The 22,014-nt window shown below is 33.6% G+C and overlaps 1 protein-coding gene across 3 annotated transcripts; it reads right to left on the bottom strand.

Moving 5' to 3' along the window:
- Nucleotides 1-1,280: 1,280 nt before the first annotated feature.
- Nucleotides 1,281-21,279, bottom strand: AlaRS-m (alanine--tRNA ligase, mitochondrial). Of its 3 annotated transcripts, none has more exons than XM_085948321.1 (15): nt 21,204-21,279; nt 20,631-20,948; nt 19,798-19,971; nt 14,677-14,822; nt 13,596-13,751; nt 12,662-12,806; nt 10,916-11,049; nt 8,888-9,194; nt 7,881-8,695; nt 6,869-7,030; nt 5,735-5,861; nt 5,348-5,568; nt 4,636-4,843; nt 3,387-3,515; nt 1,281-1,969 (listed from the first exon to the last, which is right to left on the bottom strand). In XM_085948321.1, the coding sequence occupies exons 2-15, from the start codon at nt 20,877-20,879 to the stop codon at nt 1,832-1,834; spliced, it is 3,111 nt and encodes a 1,036-aa protein (XP_085804447.1). In that variant the 5' UTR covers nt 20,880-20,948; nt 21,204-21,279; the 3' UTR covers nt 1,281-1,831. The 3 variants fall into 3 exon arrangements, with proteins under 3 accessions (XP_085804447.1, XP_085804448.1, XP_085804449.1); XM_085948322.1 differs by having other exon boundaries at nt 21,139-21,248; XM_085948323.1 differs by lacking the exon at nt 21,204-21,279 and adding an exon at nt 21,057-21,189.
- Nucleotides 21,280-22,014: the final 735 nt, after the last annotated feature.

Raw genomic sequence — 22,014 nt, 5'->3', positions numbered from 1 at the left:
ATAGGGCAGTGTTTGTTATGAGGTGAACATTGACTAGCAGTTAGTGGTATTAATACTGTGCATACCAAAGAAATTACCAATGATTGTAGTTAATTTGAACAATGTTATATAATATTAAATTAACAAGACATGAACACATATTATTCAAAGACAAAATGAACAATTTTAAACATGGCTGTCTTCATGACACCGTGGTCAATATCATAAAAAGACAAGAGCTTATAGATAGTCTATTCTAGACTGTAAAAATAACAATCAAAATATGCTATATGCGATAAATTTTTATTATAATTTACAACAAAAATAGATTTATACGCAATTCAAAGAAAGGATATAAAAATATACCTTCTATACTGTACATAATATAATATAAATTTCAATATGAGACACAATTTGCAAGTAAACAGTGGAGCCTGTAAAATACATCGGTTGCCGTCTACATGAAGACTGAAGCTCAAACCATGAGATTAAAATCAGGATTGAGATGATTAACATTTTTGAAAAAAAAAATATTTCTTGCCATCAAGAGCTACTGGTTTACGGAGTAGAAGCCTCAACATTAAAGGAACAGACAATATAAATACTGGGCTGTCAAGATGTGGCTGTATCGGTATACCGTGAAGATATTCTGGGTTGATTATATTACCAATGAAGCTTTAAGACAAGAGAATTTATAACTACTACAATGCGTACAAAAGCTGCATACTTTGGCCATATTTCCTACAATGAGAAGTATGATTTACTCCAACTCATAATGCAGGGGAAGGTAGAGGGCAGTATAAGTGTAGGTAAAAAGATATTCTCTTAACTGCGCAACCTTTGTAAGTGGCCCGATGTCCAAGGCGTTGGGGATCTGATATGACTGGTTGGTAACCTTCATATTCCACCATTTTGAGATATTCGCAAAAAACGACTGCAAATAGAATATTTTATTTTTGAAAACATATTAGTAAAAAATTAGAAAAAGCTAATAGCGAAATAAAATATTGTTAATGTCATTAAACTCATGTTAAAAGTTAGTCGTACAGTGTAAAAAATGACTACTGACTATAAATAAATTACTGTAATTAACCTCAAACAGAGCTGAATTTGATATATCAGATTAGAATTTAAAAAAAATGAAGGTTACCAACTTTCAAGCTAATAGCCTCACTCTAGTTCTCATATAATTTATTTTACACATACTAAGCTTTGCTTTATACACAAAATATACTCACATATGCATACATAACATTTAAATAAAAAAAATATTAAGAATTTAAAAAAATTATTATGGTTTTAATATACATAATCTACCTCTGGAAAGTCTGACTTATGTATATGTTTATGTATGTAAAAAATGTACATTCAAATGTGCCAACATTGGATGACTGAATATGTTGGTAGTCACAGGTAGACAATTGTTCAATCAGTGACATTCTGGTGTGTATTTTCTTTTTGATAAAATATGTATTCACAAAAAAAACTAAGTATAGAAAAATTTTGTTTTATGGAACAAAATATTTGATTTATTGGGAAGTGGGCAGTTATTTATTTGCTTATTGCTACGCGTTCCAAGAGTTTGCCATCGCTAGTCTAGATTGTTAAATATATAAAATACTCTATATAAATGCTTTCAATACAGGTAACGAATCTAGATATATTAATACACACAAAGATGGAAGAAATAATTTAAAATCCTTAGTGGTTATCATTTAAGACCCGTGTACACTGTGACGTGTTGCAGTATTTCACAATGTGATATTCGTTTAACCATGTAAATGCTTTCAGTTTTACAGGTATTCTTTTTGAACTGGATGCTCTTTGATACATGGCAGGAAAGGCGTGATGATCAATTCTTCTTCTTAAGTTCATTTTCAATCCATCGCTTGTCATCGTTGTCGATATTTTCATCCAAATATTTGTCCGCAAAAGTTGTAGCTCGTTTGATTGCATCTGCTACTAACGATTCGCAATTTATCAGACTGACCTATGGAGAAAATGAACATATATTATAGTAAAAACAAATTCTCGAGAAATATGGAGTTGTTATTAAGGAAAGGTCACAGTTTGCAATAAATACTTCTTCAAGGATTTGTGAGATACTATGATCTTTATCCAAGCAGACAATAACAAAAAAAAATCCAATTAAAAATATAGGAGAGCCTAATTGCCAAGAGGTAAGCGACATGGGTGGACGATTTTAATATTTATTATCATTATTTTTTTAAATTTAATTTTTTTATTAAGGAAACAAACAATTACATATTGATTACAAAAATTTAAAATATAATAATGAAAAGTTATTGCAACCAGCAAAGTTTGAGAAAAATGAGGAAGAATAATGAATAATTAAATTATACTTACACAAAAAGTAACATTTAAAAAAAATATATATACCTAAGTATATATATCTATTTATACAAAATTTTGGAGATAGCGTTTAAATGAAACAGGTGAATTACTAAAAGGATCAACGTTGGAAAAATACATATTATAATTTTAAAAAGAGCGCCAAATAAGAGAGTTTTGTGCATAATTAGAATCGCTACGACTGACATGGTACAAAGTTTGGTTTCGCGTAAATCTTGATGGACAATTGAAACCCACCCTTTCGAGTAGGTTTGGCTAGTCAACAAAACCATTGATAATTTTAAAAAGAACATATTGATCAGATATAGAACGTCAACTTTCCAAAGATGGTACCATAAAAGTTGCAGTGGTCGAAATAGAATTAGATAAATCATAACAGTAAGCTTTAAAATTGACGTGCTTATGAAATCGGTTTTGCACCGCTTCGAGACGGTTTATGTATGTAACGTACTGTGGATTCCACACGACAGAAGCAAACTCAACTATGGATCGAACATATGAGAAATAATGTACCTTCAGAACATCAGGTGATCTGAATGGTTTAGAGATCCGAAGAATAAAACCTAGTAATTTTAATGCTTATTGATAGTTTCATTGATATGTGCGTTAAAATTCATCTTATTATCCATTACTCTAAAAGCTGCAGTTGTACTGGGTCAAAACAAAATGCCAACTGTTTAATGATTGCATTCTAACAGCGTTGCTTTAGGGTAGCGAGTCTACAAAAAACATGGGGATGAAAGAGAGCAAGCCATGCAGCATCTCATCACATCTAAAGTGAAGATACGACACTGGATCTGACTAGGCCAAGTGGTATGGGTGTCTCAAGTCTTTATTTGATCTGCCTTTCATTTAAGTTAGCTGAATTCCAGCATCCTGGAAAGCTTCTGATTAAAATCTTCAAAGTGTTATGAATTATGAGATGCTGTTATGACCAAGGAAGACACAAGAAGACGACTTGCGGTGCTGTATGGTGTCCATATGTTTCACATTATGAGCGGACATGGACAAAGAAGAAGAAAATCGTTAGGTACCTTTTTTCCTTTCATGTGGGCTATTAGTAAGGGATCTTGGTTCTTGGTTGCTGGAATTACATATGTTCCAAATGCAGGCGTTACACTCTCCATCCACTTTTCAGCAGTAAAGTTTTTGTTGACGTAGTTCTGAAATATGACATTTAACTTCCTTGTACAGTTTGTTTGAGCAAAAAATTAAAATAGTTGTGTTTCTTAAATTATGTTTCTGGTGTCACCCTGTATATATTACACTTGGCCTTCAAACAGTGGCCAACAACCTAAACAATAATTTTTAATATGGATTGTAAACAAAGAATCTTATACTCATTCCGTATTAGAAATTTTGAAGCAGTTCAATTTTAGAATTATGTATATGTTACGCCGAATGTGCGAAATTGAATATTACATGAAATGGGCAAAATTTTGCCTAAATCATGAAAAATGCAAACCCGTTACCTTATTCATGAATTAGATAAAATATCTGGAGTGCGTGAATTTGGTAGTAATTTTTCTGTCTAGTTCATGTCTTGGACAAATTAGATAGTGGCGCTACGGTGGTATTTTTTGCAACTAAACTAAATGTATCAAAATGCTCATGCATTGGTCAAAATGTACATATATTATCTATGGTCAAAATAGATGATCGCGCTCCGGTGGTATTTTTTGCAACTAATCAAACTCAACAAATGCGTCGAATGTCATTGATTATAATATAAAAATATACCAATCAATAACTGCAATGACGTTCATATCCATTTACTATGCGCAAAAAAAATCTAGAACTATAATATGATAACGGAAGAATTTTATTGAAAAGTATTTTCGTGATTTGACTCGTGCTTGGTCGATTGAATGTTTGTGATAGTTTGTTGACACTTGATAGCTAACCTCAAAATGGACATTTAGTTGAATACTTTAATTCAGAATTACAAAACCTAACCTAACCTAATAATAATAATATTATATTATGTCCAATTATAACTAATAAAACCATCCGTATTAAATTTACTTTTTCTTCTGTCATGTTGACAGTTCAAGAATTCCATACCCTGGCGAATTCATGTACCCAGCAGAAAATTTACCTAATTCATGAATAAGGCAACAGGCTTGACCGTTACATGAATTAGCCAAAATTTTGCCCATTTCATGTAATAGTCAATTTCGCACATTCGGTGTAACATATTATATAACTGTGTCAAGTTAAAATTATTTAATTGGCGGTTGTAACAATAACAGTAAAGTTGCAGTATATTCAAGAATGACTCACCATTGGCACTTGGCATGTGGCTTTAACAATTCCATTAGCGCATCCCATTACGAGAACAGGTTTGCCAGCTCCGCACTGTGTCGCCGTGGTCAGGGATAAATTGCTCGGCTCCAGAAGATAAGAGCAAATTAGAAAGTGTACTAAGTATCTCTTGTTTAGCGCTTCTGCTTCGGTCACTACTGTCGCCATCTCTGTTTTCACCAATTCTCTAAAAGTAAAATTGTGATAATTAAGATATCGGCCATAAAATAACTCAAATCCTTACTTTTATTTTAATACTTAATTATCAAGGGTCGATATAGCTAATACATTTAATGTTTAATGTGGATTGATCCACTGCTGGATGAAGGCCTCTCCATAGCTCCTCCACTCTTCTTGGTGCAATGTAAATACACCGATTTTTTTAAACATGTATATCGTTATAATCTCCCAATTTAAATTTAGTAAAAACGTCATGTGAAAAGTGATATTTTTGAAATAATATAAATAACAGTACTGATAGTAATACTTATAATACGGTCGATAAAACATACATGCCATTTTCATGAATACGGTCAGTATTACTGATGCGGAATTGCTGTCGGTAATATTGATCATGTAGGGTCTACTTAATGGGTGTGTACCACGGATATCTTATAAAATGAAATATTATACTTAATTTTCACCCCATTTAAAGTACCCGCTTCCTTAAATATGGCTACAATCGACTTACAGGTGAACTTTTGCATCCTTTTCTTTCATTTTCTTCTCAATACACTGTAGTGTATCTAAGCAATCAGCTCGCACGCCATACGGCGCTCCCTCACCCATGCACAATTCATGCAGCTCATTTTGAATGACCTTTATTTTGTCCATCACTACCTTGTGATCGGACACGTCATTGCATTCAAATTCATTGAGAAGATTGACAGCCGCTTTAGCCAGATTGTTTACCTAAAATAATAAAATCACACTTAAAGTATTTCATTGAAAATTAACAGCTTCACTTTGTTTATTATAAAGGCTCCAAGCCCATACGAGAAATTTCTTCGACATCTTTGGTCATGTTTATTGTATTGATATGAAAATTAACAACTGTACTGTTGAGTAAAATAATTACTTGTGTGGCATGTTTCCCAGCGAGTGCTCTGATGGTAGGCGCGAGCCCGCCAGCGCCTCGAACCCCCGTCACACAAAAGTCACCAATTAAATGAGCGGACGGCACATGCGTTCCACAACATAGTTCTCTAGAAAAAAAATCAACAATAAATTAACACCATTGACTGAGCTTGACAATACTTAATGACAAATTAATTTTAATTCGAATTTACTAATATTTTCGTACTTTTTCATGATTAGTGACTGGGTTTGACCTTTCGGCATCTTCAAGCTTTAGACGGTTGTATTTAATATACTGTGGGTAACTTTGGATAAAACTGAAAATTATTATCAAGTGCTATAAAGATGCCGAAAAGTACAAAGATAATAATATTATATTCTGTAGAAATGCATGAAAATGCTGAAATCATTAATTATATCCATACAAATTTCATAGGAACAGTTCCAATTTTAGAAAAAAAATAGAAAATCTCGAAAGTCTTGAGTAGAAATTGCATTTCATTTATTTCAAAATTTATATTTCCAAGACAAAAATTAATGCATTGTTAATTGGAATGAATTTGACGTACAGAACTACAAACTTATCTGAAGAATGGGATGGGGGAAGCCACTGTCGAAAACTACCCAATCATGACTCGTAACTGGACAAAATCTGACATTCGAATGACATTTTCAAAATGGCGTCCTATGGTAGTTCGTAATTCCATTTTTGGCCATTCTACAGATAAGTTTGTAGGTCTGTAGGTGGATGTTCAAAATGAGTAAGCGATTTTGACAAATCTTTTGAGGTTAACTGTAGCTTCAGTTAGATGACTTGTTATTTTTTGATGTCCAGTCCAAATATTTCCATCTCCAATTATATATTTGTACGATGCATATATTTTATATGTTTCTTCGTGGCGCTACAACCCAATTTGGGAATAGGCCTCCTCCAGCAACTACCTTCATCCACGTTTGTCCAAAGCCGTGTTCCTAGTTTAAAACGTTCAAGGTCTTTAAATCCAACTCGACACTATCCCTCCATCTTGTACAAATTGGCAATATATCGAAAAAAAAATGTACCGTAACTAAGAAAGACCATTATAGTGAAAAGCCATATAACAAGCGGCTGTATAGTGAGGTGTAAGTTACTCACTTTGAAAAACTCTTTTGGGCACCGAGCAGATCTATTTCGACTAAACGTAAACCAGACTCAGGGTATATTTCTCCAGGTACCGTTGTCACATCGCTGATGGTTAATAACTGCTGGCCGTCTATTACAGATGTCCTCACGGGTGAGCTTTTAGAACATGCCAACCTTCAACAAAACAAATTATGTGTTACTGATATAATATTACCACAAATGTTATTGATTTTGACATTTAATTATGTTATAATTTATTAACAAGCTGTGGAAAAAATTGATTTCTTATTGATATGTTTAAATGTCCGTTGACCATTGAACATAAACTCGACTTGTTTGAACAGTACGGGTTATCTGGTTGAGCAAGTGGTTAATATCCATTCCTCATAAAAAAACTCTTGTCAAGAAAACTCTTCATGAGACGGCTAAGATCTATATCAGATTATAGAGATGAAAAAAGGACAAAATCTAAATTAGTTTTAAGTGTGTGTCTAACTCCATGGCCCCCACAAAGGGGGGGCTGACAGGGCTCTAGCCTGAGGGCCCAGGATCTGAGGGGGCCCGGCGTGACGGGTCGTCCTGATAAGTAAGATAAACATTCATCACAAATTTGCTCTAAAGGGAAAAAAGTCGCCTGCGGAGCTACACTTTTATAATATCTAGTTCTGTGATACAATTTTTGATTATTATATGTTGATAATTGACAACTTCACAATTCGAGTGAATTTATTCAACAATACAAAATAATCGTTAGAAATACATAAAATAACCTTAATTTTTCCAGAAACACCATTAAGAAAACGCTTCTGTAGGGCGTCCCACTACCTTCAAGCCTAGCAATGGGTAGGGGGGCTCGTCAAAGATCCTGACTTGGAGGCCCGCTTCAGGATGTGGGGGCCATGTCTAACTAATAAAGGTTGAAAAATACTGGTCTAATCTAATACACATTGTCAAATTAGAAGATAAATCTATCTTTATATTAGAATCAATTCAATGAATATTGATTAATATCAGGTGAACCAACCTCACTATCTCTTGAGCATCATTAATAATCTTCGCTGACAATTTATTTCCGTAAATCGCCAGATCAAGACTAAGACCATTCGCCATGACTTTGGATCCCATCTGGCAGGTGACGCTGCCCGGCAGCACCTTCTTGATGGCGGCGTTTAACAAATGCGTAGCGGTGTGGTGTTGCATCGTGCAAAATCGATTTTCCCCGTCGATCATCATCTCTACAGTATCACCGATGTTCAATTTACCATAGGACGGATTATTCTTGTCTTTTAAAAAGCATCCTGTATGTAAAACGACTCCGCGTATCTTGGAAACACTTTTAACATTGAAAATAGACCCGTCTTGAGGAGTTATTTTTCCTATATCGCGCATTTGTCCACCTTCTTCACAATAAAAGTTTGTTTTGTCGAAAACTAAATGATATTCGACACCGTGTGTAATCTTTATAGAATCCGTTGAATCTCCACTACCAGATAATATAGCAACTAAGTTTGACGTTAACTTTGGAAAACTGTATACGCCGTCATCTGTTATATTGTAATCATATTTAAAACTATCATCAGTTAACTTAACACCATTATTTATTAACAAATTAATTTTCGAATTAAAGCCTAGATTTATTTTTGAATTGATATTCTCTGTAAAAACTGCCTTATGTTTGTTTTTGTGATCTGAGAGATATTCTTTGAATGAGTCCATGTCGACCGATATATTATTGATGTACGCAATCTTTAAAATCATTTCCTCGTCCAGGCCGTAAGTATCGTATAGTTTAAATGCTAAACTTCCCGGAATGGTGTGACCTTTGTTGTTTTTCATCGACTGAAAATAAATGAAATTCCAATTAGAATACATTTAGTTATACTTAAACATATCAAATAGAATGTGTACACATCCATAATTTTGTGTATTGAACCAACAAAATTGAGACATTTAAAGTTTCAATATTAATTCCCATAATTTTCGCATTGTAAGGGAATTGAATATGTATACAATTTAACATGTAATTTGTACCTGTTTTAATAACTTATAACCTTCAGCGAGACCCGGTGACAGCTCATCCGATAAATGAACAGTTTCGGGATACTTCTCGAGCATTTCTTTCCTCTGTTTGGCGAAAGATTTCTCAAGCGTGGCCAGAGATTGTTCCTCTTGAATGATTATCTGATAAGCGTCATCTCTCTTTTTGTGAAGTTCGGGATATGCGTCTCCCAGGCTTTTGGCGACTCCATCATACAAATCGAGCAACATACCGGATGGTCTCTTGAATGTTTCGCTGCTTATTGATAGTGCTTTGCGTAGAACAGTTCGTAGCCGCAAACTGGAGATAAAATAAATCATTATTTTTAGTTCCTATTGTTTACACCATTTTCACATTTTGTTTGTTGCGTTGAACACTATAAAAGATGATGTTATGTGGTACATCGATTCAATTTCAATTTCAATTCCTTTTTTAAACATATTGTGGACATTACAAATTATAAGTTTAAGACATTCACAACATGACATGAAACATTATTATAAGGAAAAAAGTAATAAAAACAATAAAAATGAAATATATAAAAAGAGAATATAATATAAACATACAAAAGCAGTGAAAATACAATTATATATCTATAGAAGTTCAAAGAAGTACACCGAGTTTGCTAAGGAGACCCTATTTTAAGAATTTATAAAATAGCGTCCACCTGAACTCACCTCACGCAAGTGGAATATATCAACACCCGAAGCAATTTGGTTAAACATAGTTATCGCCCTCCCAATTGGCAGGCAGGTTGGTTCTGCACCTTGGGAGAATAAACATCTGATGCTCTCTATTTCTAAGATAGTTATCAGGGACACACAGGTCAACACTAACCAGAATAGCAGAGTTCTCATTTATACCTCGTATAAGTCGAAAAAAATAGGTAGCTAAATAAAGATCTATTCTAAATTTCAGACTGCAGTATGTAAGCATACCTAAGAGAAAGTCAGTTGGATAAAGCCACGGATAGTATCCATACAACCTCAAGCAAAGGAGTCTCAAGAATTTCTTCTGAACCCTCTCCACCATAAGGCCATACTTCAACTGATGCGGTGCCCAAACAATAAATCCACTCTCAAGCCTGCTTCGAACTAAAGATTTAAACAAAAGTTTTAATACCATAACATCCGAAAAGACCCGGGAAGTACGTAAGACAAAGCCCAACATTTGTGGCGTCTTTTTACAAATGATAGCTATATGGCCACTAAATGACAGTTTACTGTCAAACGTAATGCCAAGATCCCTTACAGATGGTATTCGGGAAAGAACTCTGCCATGCATCAAATATTGGAAAAATAATACTCGCGAGGCTCTGGTAAACGATAAAATATTGCATTTTTCAATATTGAGGTCCAGTTTGTTACGCCTGCCCCAATCTAATACATTAAGACCGTGTTTAGGAAAAAGGGCGTCACCCTCACAGAACAAATTTTACGGGAGGGGCAAAAAACGTTTTTTTGAATGATTTTAGTTTAATATTTTTTTTTAAATAGGCACATACATTGGGTGCATGATGATTGATGATTTGGTGTAAGATAAGAGAAGTTATTACAGAAAAAACCATTAACATTGAGGGTAAATGCTTTTTTCCTTAAATTAAAACTTAATTAATCTCAATTAAAACCTGAATTTAGATAATAATTCGGCATTTGCGGCTTACTTCCTTTTTATAGAATGTGTATTTAGTTGTAACATTGTTAATATCTAATAAAAGCACTTTTCGAAAAATTGAGGGTTATGCCCTTTTTCCTAAACACAGTCGATTACCTATAAGTTGGAGTTGACGACAATCGTCCAAGATGACAACTTCCATGAAGAGTTTCAAGCGAACAACAAAAACAACAAATCTAGTATTGATGATGTACAAGAAAAAACCTTCGAAACAATATTGAAAGAGTTTTATCAAAGGAAATTACATTAAAGGATCGGTTTTGTAAGACGAAACAGCTATCAACGTAAATAGCTTAAATGTAGAATTAACAAAAAAAAGTTTGTTTCAAAACCACGATAATATTTACTTTCGGCATGGGAAAACACCATCGGCTAAAGAGATGCTTATCATCCTGGCGTGATCTGCGAGTATTCGGTAAGCTGTGTCCAATGCAGCATCTTGGCCAAACTTACCACTGTAAGGGGGCACACCGACGCTTTTCTGGAAATAAATAATATAATTGAAGATATTACTCAAACAATGATGCAGCTAAATACGCATAACTGTTCCGTAATTACCTACTTAATATACAAGTGACTGACACTTGAATTTAAATACTTTTACACTTAACAAGATATTATGTTAACCGGGGGTCATTTTCAATCGTTTCATAGTTACGTTAATTTTTGTATATTCAAGAAAAGGTTTTATTTAATGTCTTATATAATATATTATACTAATACCAAATAAACCCCTCCCGAAAGAATGTCTCCAATTCCGCATCAAAAACCTAATGTAAAATAGAAACAACCCCATCTAGTAAAAATTGACCAGCCCTGCATTACAAGTTACTACTTTGCAAAACGAATGGGCTTTCTCAGCGTCCTTTCAAACCGAAATCATAGGTATCTGACCGCTCCGAGGTAGCAAATAACATTCAACCTTGAAAATACCCATGCCAAATTTACCGTTAAAGTTGCTGAGACGCTTACAATTTGTTAAGTTCACCCTCTGCCCCTTGCCCACATTTGCCTTCCCCACGAGCGTGGATGCGTTTTAAAAAAATATAAGGAGGTCAGTACCAACATGACCGCCAAATCGAGAAAACGGCCCCTAGCAACTGACGCCTCCGGACAATGGATTTTACAAATCTTAACTTCCCGCGCACACTTCGCCTCACAGTGCAAATAAAATCTCCTACTCAACCCGATCACTACCAGATCCGAGATATCTCGTCAAAAGGTCCAAGTTTGCTACGCCAGATACGAGATATCTCGGTAGTACTAATAATTCGGTCAAAACAAATAATTTCAAAATAGGACACATACTGACATCTATCGGAATGTTCCTAAAACATTTTACCATATTAGTGAATGAATATCGATTTACCTTGAATTTTGCCAAGTGTTACAACTGAAATGTCGTAGTTATTTGATTTTTTTTTGCAAAATAATATTTGGCCTGTTAGGTACTGCCAAGACTTTTCTTACGGCAGCCAAACATACATCATCGTGTGACGCCTACTAAGCAGGATCGAAATAAATAAAAAGTGACCCGTGAAACCTAATACAAAGTGAATACCGTAAGATACCTAAAATTAACCAACCCTCAAGTGTCAGTGCCGTGCAAAATTGAAAACCCCCGTTGAATCGTTTTAATGTAATGTAATAAAATCAATGCTTGTCCAATTGTAATAAAATATAACTCTCCGCGGAGTTAACAAATTTAAAGTTCGGCGTTATTAATTTTATACTTTTGCCTGTTATAATGTAACACAAATCCCCGTAATGTCTCTCGCTAGGAGAATTCATACACCAGAGTTTCTTCATCGGAGTAGCAATACCTATTACGATTATGTCCTTCAAGTTAATAGCTAAACCATAAATTTCTCATACTTGTAGAATGGTATCAGATTCTTCTGGCAGTGCAGACCAAGCAACTCATTTAGGTGTTGGCATCGTTACTTTAAAATGACACTAACACCGTTCCAAAGTGATTTCGTCATGGTCGCGTTGGAAGAATCTGTTCTTCCTCTACCATGTTTATTAATCCGCATAAAAAATACTTTCCTTGCAACTAATTATCATATTATATATTAAAAAATATATTACACCTCATGTATTAGTTGCAGAAGGGGAGTGAAAAGGTCAGTGTCGTAATTAGAAGATTTATTCTGCAGCAAAGCAGCCATTCTTTCTAGTCCCATTCCCGTGTCAATATGGCATTTTGGAAGAGGTATTATCCGACCATCATTTTGCCTAAAAAAAATTTCATCATTAAATATTTCTATAATACAGTAAAGCCTCGATATAACTGACCTCTATAGTCTATATGTTACGTCAAATGTGTGAAATTGACTATTAAATGAAATGGGCTAAATTTCGCACATTCGGCGTAACATATATAACGGACTTCGGATATAATGGATAATATATCGGGTCAAATGTGAAAATTGTTAAAAACATCCTATTAATATTATAGATGTTTAAATCCAAGTGTCACCACTAGCTAGTAAAGAATGTTCTGCTCATGATAATCATGTCCACTAATCTGTGTATGTACTTCCATTTTCTTCTATCCTTAATGTTTCGAGCTAGTTGTAGAGGGCATTCTCAAGATATAATGTGGTAAAAATGTATTGTTAGGTATATAAATTTATGGATATTGGCTACATATTTGACTTCGATACAATGACGTTGGACTGGGGGTTGAAAAACTGCGATCCCGACAACATTATTGGGGATGATGGGCTATGTTTGAAAACGTAACGGAATCTGGCTCTTTCAACAAAATCTGATATGCGGTTTGTGTCTCTGGACTCAATTTATACAGTGACTACAATATTTCTAGTCTGAGCAGGGTTCGCTATATCTGCAATCCTAACGTTATCGACACACACAGTTCGTAGGGTTCACATTCATATCCCTAATAATTCACTTCACTACACACGGTGACAGCCTAAAACAATATCTTTGAAAGCGTCATGCAATATATTATTCATTAATCTCTCGAAATTTCTACACATGCAATATGACAATAATTGTTACCGGTTAAATTGAATAAATACAATATTCCAGATCTCCATCAGTTGATTGTTGTCTCCGCGGTAATGTATTTCTGTACAAGGTCCACAGGGTCCCATTGCACCCATCTCCCAAAAATTGTCTTTTGAATTTCCAGGGATTAGTGAGGAATCAGGAACCCTATTAAAGAATAAATAGAGAAAACAAATCATAATGAAAGAATTCATTTAACGATAAATCCCCACAACATTAAATGCAATTATATTGTACATATCATAGGTTAATGTTAAACCACTTATTCTATTGTAGACCATCAGATCATATAAACCGGTACGTGATTACGAAAGAGTCTTTTAATGTAGAAAGCTTTTTAAAAACAACATGCATGATTCACTGATCACGATACTAATGTGTATACCTGTGTTCCTGGGACATATAGATGAGCGTTTCTATATTTGATTACTTTTCTAAATTTGTGAATTTACAAAAAATAACACTTTTTTTTATTTAAGCACATTCTGTATTATGAGGTATGTAGGTTTAATTAATTATCTTATATATCTGCTAAACTAAAAGTAACTTCACTCCTTGAGAACATCTCTATGCCTCTCTATCTCCCATTTCCTACAAATCCTCAATTCATTTCATACGCATATAATATATTATAATGTCCATTTCTGTTTTTTCTCACTACACATAATGCTGATGAGTTGGCCAGAATATTAAAATCACCTGTACCATGGCCCCCACAAGGAGGGGCTGACAGGGCTCTAGCTTGAGGCTCGGGCTTAGGAGGGGCCTGACGTGACGGGTCAACCAGTTAAGTGAGATAAACACACACCACAAATCTGCTTTAGTAGTTAAAAAAAGTTGCAGGCGCATTCTCCTTATAGGATTTAACATTTTAAAAAATGTGGCTGTGCGATGCAATTCGATGAGATATAAAGATTGGTTATTTTATTTTGTATTACCTGACTACTACTAAAAGGGGTCACCATCAGTGCTTCATAATATTATGATGCTGAGTGCTGACAACTCAATAATTATTCAAGAGGCTTTATTTAAAATAGGATATAGTACATGGTGACGAGAAATGAACACTTACCCAATACTCCTCCATATGTCTCGGCATTCCGAGTCAGCTTCTAGTCCAAGGGCTTTATCACCGCCAAAGTAAGTGATGGCTAGTTTATCCGGTGATATACCGTAAGGACCTGTCAATAGCTTCCATGCCATTTCACATGCTTCCTTCTGCAAGACAAATTAATAAATGCGTCAGTGACTTACAAGTTTCCTAAAGTCAATGAATTGGTTCGATAGTCTTATTGTAATTCATTTTAATTATGCCTGTTGTGAAAGAAATACAATGGAATCATTCATATTCATTTGGAAATTCAAAAGTTGATAAATAATTCATGCGCAATTTTTGCAAGTTTGATAATATTTACTTAAATTTCACAAATTGGCCGGTATTTGTATGGAAATTGAATGCTACATACTAGACATTAATATTCAATGGATTTTCGACTTATATTAATTACATTAAACTCCGAATTAAAAAAAATTAAGGGACTGACAAAAATAAATGTAAATAGAGAGATATTATTTTTCATTAAAAAATCATACGAATTGGTTAATTGCAAGGCCTGAACAAAAATTATCCATAGGTGCGAGTGAAAATACATTCGGTACGCGTATAATCTCTGCAATATGCGTTAGAGTAAGATAGAAGACATATAAATAATCAACTTAGAGTAGCCGGTAAATATTGGTTTGCATTATGTGCTTAGGGCAATCCGGGGAGTATGTGTTGCTGAAATATAGTTTGTTAGTGTGAAATATAAATTTACAGGTCAATACTTTTAGTTAATTTAGTAGAAGCATTGGCGGCTTAATCCGGAAAAAACTAGCAGGTCAAATTTGAATATATTATTTTAATTTGCCTTTTCGTTGTATACTGAAAAGACGTATTGCAAATTGACTTTTTATACATTATAGAATAAGTGCTAGAAATTGTTATAGGTAGGTACCTACTTACCCTTCAAAAAATGTCCGTTTTTCATAACGCCAACCCATCGATAACCGAAATTGCGCACAACGCGTTATAATTTTTTGTAAATTAGGTCCACTTTTCTTTCTTTGCTTTTTGAAAAATCATCAATCACAAGATTATAAAAATTGTCTATTTTTCCCACATATTTTTTTTCAATACTGAGCATTGCAAGAGCGGTCAGTCTATCCTGGCCCTATTGCGTAGAAAGGTTTTTATTCTTTTGAGAGTGGAAAAACATCTTTCACTTTCAACTGTTGTCATTGGTATGACGCAAATAAATTGGAGAACTTTGATCGACTCGGAAAATGTTTCGTTGAAATTATTGCTGAGTAAAAAATGTAGAAGAGAAACTGCACTATTAGCGCCATGCAAATCATCTCGTTGATAAAACACCAATAATTCATTTTTTAACTTGATTATGTTTATTTCTTCTAACAGTTTTACCAAATTTACTTGACGTGTGGGAAAATTATTTTTAAAATCAGTGTAATTTTCTTTATTGAACAAATCGGATATAATGAGATGATCGTTGGATCGTGCTTCCATTTCCATTATAATTGTATCACAGACTTCAATTGCTACTGCGTGCGTACTAACTGCTTCACAAAAATGTTATAAATCACTAAAAACCAAACGTTGTGTGTATATGCAATAACTGCACCAAAAACTCCTTACATATGATTAAAATAACCAAAGGCATTCATCAAAACCTGTCAACGAATCCGAACCGCATACACAGTTGCGTCTTGAGACCAATTATCTAGTCAGTGTTATCATTCTGTTTCATTTAATTAGGTGAAAAAATCTTTTGTCTCACACTCGGGCATTGCCGATATTACAGTAATTCACGCACCGTTACAAGCTTCGATCTCGTATTTTGTGTTATATCGATCTCTGTCTTATGTATGAGAAACGAGAGAGAAAATTTTATAAAAATATTCAATTTGGGTCAATTTTCAGACTGCCGGCGAACACAATATTTTTGTTCGGGGAATTATCGCCCAAACAAAAAAAAGCCCAATAGACAGCGTCGACACAATATCGCGCGCCCTATAATTTCAAATCCACCGATTATTATATATGACATTGCACATATTATTAATATTATTATGTCGATTGTAAGGTATTTATTTTGGCAGGTCAATGACCGAATGACCTAAGCAGGGAGCCGCCAGTGAGTAGAAGGGGTAATTAACTATGTTACGTTTAAATTTGGTAACCGTACTGAGAAGCAGGATGATGGTATAATTATAATATTTCATGGGTAAGTTAATAATAACAAAATTGAGGTTCTACTGTGTGTCGTATGCAATGAAAACGGTTATACATCCAGACAATAATATTAATACTCTCTCTCTGTTTTATTATTGCTCTGATGTTAATTGCATTATTTTTGGCTTGTTTATGTAAGTTGTTTTGTAACAATGTTTTTGTGTGCTGAAACATTATTTGAATAAAGGTAAACAAAAAAACGACATAAGACTAACCAAAAAAAAAGTGAAAATAATGTAAACAAAAAATGTCAGCAAAAGACGACTGTAATATTCAAATCAAAACGCAGAATGACAAACAATACTGTGTCCCCACCTCTAATTAGCTGAAATAAAAAATCGCCCATTAATCACGTTGTGCAACCTTTGCCTTGCCAAGTCAATCATCAATTTTGATTGAATTTTAAATATTTCAGTTTTAAAATGCGGGGGAAAAACAAGTAGAACCGGGTATTAAATGCAAGTACTAAAATGAAATGAGACAGAAATAGCGGGAAAACGTGAATTCTGGGCAAGTAAAATCGGGATTACATTGTTTGGCGGTAGATGAGGTGGAGGAGATAAAGTCGTTGTTGCTCGGATGTTGTGAGGTCCTCACACAAAAATATTGTAAAAGAAAGCAAACAATTCCTTATTAATTAGGTATAGAAAACTTATCCCCTAAAAACGTCAAAAAGGAGTGGATGTGATATTTCAAATGCGATCATTAAGAAGATAGCCTGCAAAAAATTTCAATTGGAATGGCTCCCTGGAATCGTTAAAACAGAAATGCCATTTTCAATGCATTCGCAAAAAATAAGCAAATGCATCATATGCTTCGCAGCAAATATGCAATAAGAATAATTCACGACTGGAAAGAAGTGGATTGATCGGAGGTTGTATTTTTTAAAAAGGCATTTAAGTCAAAAAGTACACCGGGATGCTGTTACGAAATTGAAAAATTTGAAAAGAGGTGGACTTTTCAAAATAATGACGGAAACACCCAAAGAACGAAAGAATAGGATTGAGATGGCTGAGCACAAAAAAATTGATTGTGATCTAGTCAAAGTATTAATTGATAATGTACCATTGGCTATAAAAATAAATGCTTGAATGCTTTCTGTACAAGATATTCATAATCATGTATCTAAATACACAGATATACAGATATATAATTCATTATTTTCTATTTTTTTAATCGTTGTTAGTGTTATTATTATATAAAATCACTGAAATTAATAAATACCCTAAAATATTAAATTAATCAGATGCGTTGATGATCCGCACACACAGTAGAACAATTAGAGGGAACGTTGGTGTGAGGTTATAATCTCGGGTATGGATGTACTTGTGTGATTGAGAGATTGATTATAGATTGTCCTTCGTATTTATACAAATGCAGTCCATATCATGGGCGTACAGGCAGAAGTCACTAACTCCAAATACACAGTTCTGAGATAATCAATGTTTTGTGTTTATGGTGTTCTTCAAATGGTGGTAAAAACTTTATTTTTTCATTACTTTTATTTTTTTATAAGTTCAATAATCTTAAATCGTGACTTATGCCAGTCAAGCAGCATTACTTTTTCTATATAATGTCATTAAAATCTCAATTTCGTCAAAACTGGAGTTAGTTACTTCTGCCTGTACGCTGACGATATATTACAAGAGATATTGTTGCAATTAACAAATCATAATAGATCCTACTGATCTACTTATGATGGAGGAAATTCTGACATCGTTTTCGCTCTATTGTTTTGTTTTGATAACAAAACATACATACTAAAGTATGTCAACCATGTAATGCTGAGTGGTATGATTGCTACAATTGTAATTAGTAATCTTCAGGGCAATATGTCGATTGAGGATGGATATACAACTGGGTAAATTCCATCAACATTATCACTGCATAGCATAGGTAAACGATGGTTAACTGAAAATAATAGTGCACACTGAGAGTGTTGTATTGACGGTATTGAAGTAGATAATTATAATATGTATACTATTAAGAATAGGTACACATTAATACCAATGACTAACAAAATCAATGGCATTTTAAAAGTTCACTAACAGTGACCGTAGAGCGGTGAACTTAATTTTAGTATTTTTTAATGTAGATTACGTTGAAAAGTGACTAATTTTATGTAGCCATACTTATTTTAATTTTCCCATTACATATTCAACTTCCCTGTAATGATCATTCATTCAAACTGAGCAATCATAGCATACTTTGATATAATTGTCCAGTAGATGTTACTAATTTTTCATACAAAAATAATATTTTCTCATGTTATGTTTTATGCAAATTATTTGACAGAAAAATATTAGATCAGTATTAATGTACATAGTATGTCGTTAGTTATTGCGGTGAATTAAAATAAATAAAAACTAGTTTTAATCTTCACTAATGTGGTGCCTAGGTATTATGTGAAATGGCAGATGATTAAAAATAAGTTTTCGAGGTAAAACCGACATAATTTTTAAATAAGGTGCCACTGCTGTATGGAAACAATTCAGCTAATTTACCTTGAAATGTTTTTAGATGGAACAGATTTCTATAGACTTTTATGAGTATATCTTTTGATTTTCCAGTACTTGATTTTTATCCTCCTGATAAAAAGTCAATTGAGAACCCCTATACTAGACAGTTGTGAGTTTTTTTAAATGTCCTTCAGTTGGGAATGTATCTTAGATCGATGATCTATTTTGGAAATAATACAGTTTTAACTGACATACTCCTTGACCAAGCTCTCTCAGAAGAATAAGATGTTAAGAAAAATTACACAGCTAATGTAGGGCCTTAAAAATCGATCCTGTAAAAAGTATGAAATGTTGAGAGGAGAGCAAGAAAACAGCCCAAGCAGTGTTGGATTATCATGAGAAAATACATATTATAGAGATTATTTGAATGTTTGATTATCACCTTATAGTAGTCTCCAAAAGACCAGTTTCCAAGCATTTCGAAGAAGGTGTGATGGAATCCGTCACACCCGACCACATCTAGGTCATTGTGCTTCCCGCCGACTCGTACGCATTTCTGTGAGTTTGCCACTCTCGGGTGCGGTGGAGAAAACTGACCCAGGAAAACACCTTTGAACTGAAAAGATTAATTCACCCAACTGAAAATATGATTTTTTTTATTGATTTGCATTAAACAAAAATGCACATAATTCTTGTGATATGATGTGACGCCATCTATCTATTTTAGCTAAATGTGTGTGCTCTATATAATTTAAAAAAAATACAATAGGGCTAAAACTATCGATCTTGTGCGTGTGGATCGGAAAATATTATGTACTAAGTATAACATTATACTTGACTTATATTTATAGCGCGGCTTAAGCGTCGTGGGTCGAATCCTGGGTCTGGCAAGTACACATATTGTTTTTCAATTTGTGTATGAGTCAGAGTATGGACCTTAATAGGTTGAGCAAGTGGCTGACATCCATTTCTCGTAAAACAAAATCTGTTAATACAAACCTCCACTCTGGAGGCCCATATGATCTTATTAGGATCGGACATGGTCGGAAGAAGAATAACATTATAAATTGACACAAAATGGCAAACCGGCTGGGGCTTCAGGACCCATCGTCAAACTGGGATAATCCCGGTCAAATCGATAAGCCTGCTGGCAGTGGCCAAAGTACTATTTGCAAGTGGGTGCCTCCAGAAAGCAAAATGTAATAAAATGGAGTAGCATAATATGTATTTAAGTATATATGTAAAAACTATACAGAAAAAAAACTTTATAAATACCTGATTCATTCCAGCATTGACAAAAGCAACTGTTGGATCGCAAAACGGTACAACAGGACTAGATGCAACAAATTTGTGATCATTGTCTTTCACAAAAAAATCTATGAACTTTTTCCTGATATCTGTACTGCTTTGAATTGAATAGTTGCATTTTTTACATTGGAAATATAACGCAGGACTTTTGAACAAGCGCTTGGTCGTATGTCTCGCTGCTGTGGTTAGATTCATGTTTATGTTTACAAGTATCATAAATGAAAGTAATTTCAGTTAAGGATAATATAGCTTTTAATTAAATCCAATTTACTATGATATCACCATCTAAAAATAAATAAAAAATTAACACTTAATATTAAAATCATTCCTAGAATCTTATGCAAATAAGTAGTAAAAAATAATACGCCAAAGATAACCAATAAGTTAACGAACCGCTAGCAATTCTAAAAGAATAGTACCGTGGCTAATGTAACGTGTACATGAAAAATACATATATAACTACGTTAGCTATTACCCAAATTATATGTTTTTACTAATTAGTGGCCAAAAAATAACGGAATAAATTTATATTTTTTTCACCATCGCATATTCAAAACACAGGCACCAAGTCACGTACGACCTGTCAGAAAATGTTCTGTCAAGGCAAGTGTCAGATACAGTGTTGCCATATTTTGAAAGAGGAATTATAGTACAGAGCCTCCAAAATTATAGTATTTGGAGATAAAAAATAGTACGCGTTGTCATCTGTTGAAAATGAAAATTTTCCCGATTTTTCATAGTCGGCTTGTTTTTTTTAGGAAAAATATTTCGTTGCGGTTTTCGAAGACCACTCGATTGCGAAATGGCAAATGCAGAATTATAGTACTTTTATATAAAATTATAGTATTTTGGGCGTACTATACCTATTTTATATCGTACATAGTACGCGGACCAAAATTATAGTACAAATACTATAACTATAGTACGGTTGGCAACACTGGTCAGATAGTTATTACCATAGATAATAATATAGTATGTTACCATTTTCTAACCTGCAAAAAACTACATAATTCATTTCCTTTATTAAAATTAAATTAAAATAATAAAAAGAATAAAACTGGCAACCATATTATCATTTTTATACTTTTTTCTGAAATCAACAATTTTGGTTTTGATCATTATTTTTTTGTAACCACAGTAAATGTAGCCTTTATATAAATATATTTATATATTGTAATATACTGTAACAAAACAGTCCAACCTTTTAAGAAATATATTTTTATAAAATAATTACAACTTTAAAATCTACAAAATTTTCTATGAAACTATCAAAATATGTTTATTTATTAAATAACTATTAGTTTTTAGAGCTTTAAAGTAATATCATTGGCTTCAATAATATTGACGTGAC

Source organism: Rhyacophila brunnea, unplaced genomic scaffold (genome assembly GCF_057557595.1).
Source record: "Rhyacophila brunnea isolate RB1 unplaced genomic scaffold, BYU_Rbru_1.0 scaffold_20, whole genome shotgun sequence".
NCBI classification, from domain to species: Eukaryota; Metazoa; Arthropoda; class Insecta; order Trichoptera; family Rhyacophilidae; genus Rhyacophila; species Rhyacophila brunnea.
The sequence above is the reverse complement of the archived record's forward strand: the minus strand, read 5'-3'. Positions and strand labels throughout refer to the sequence as shown.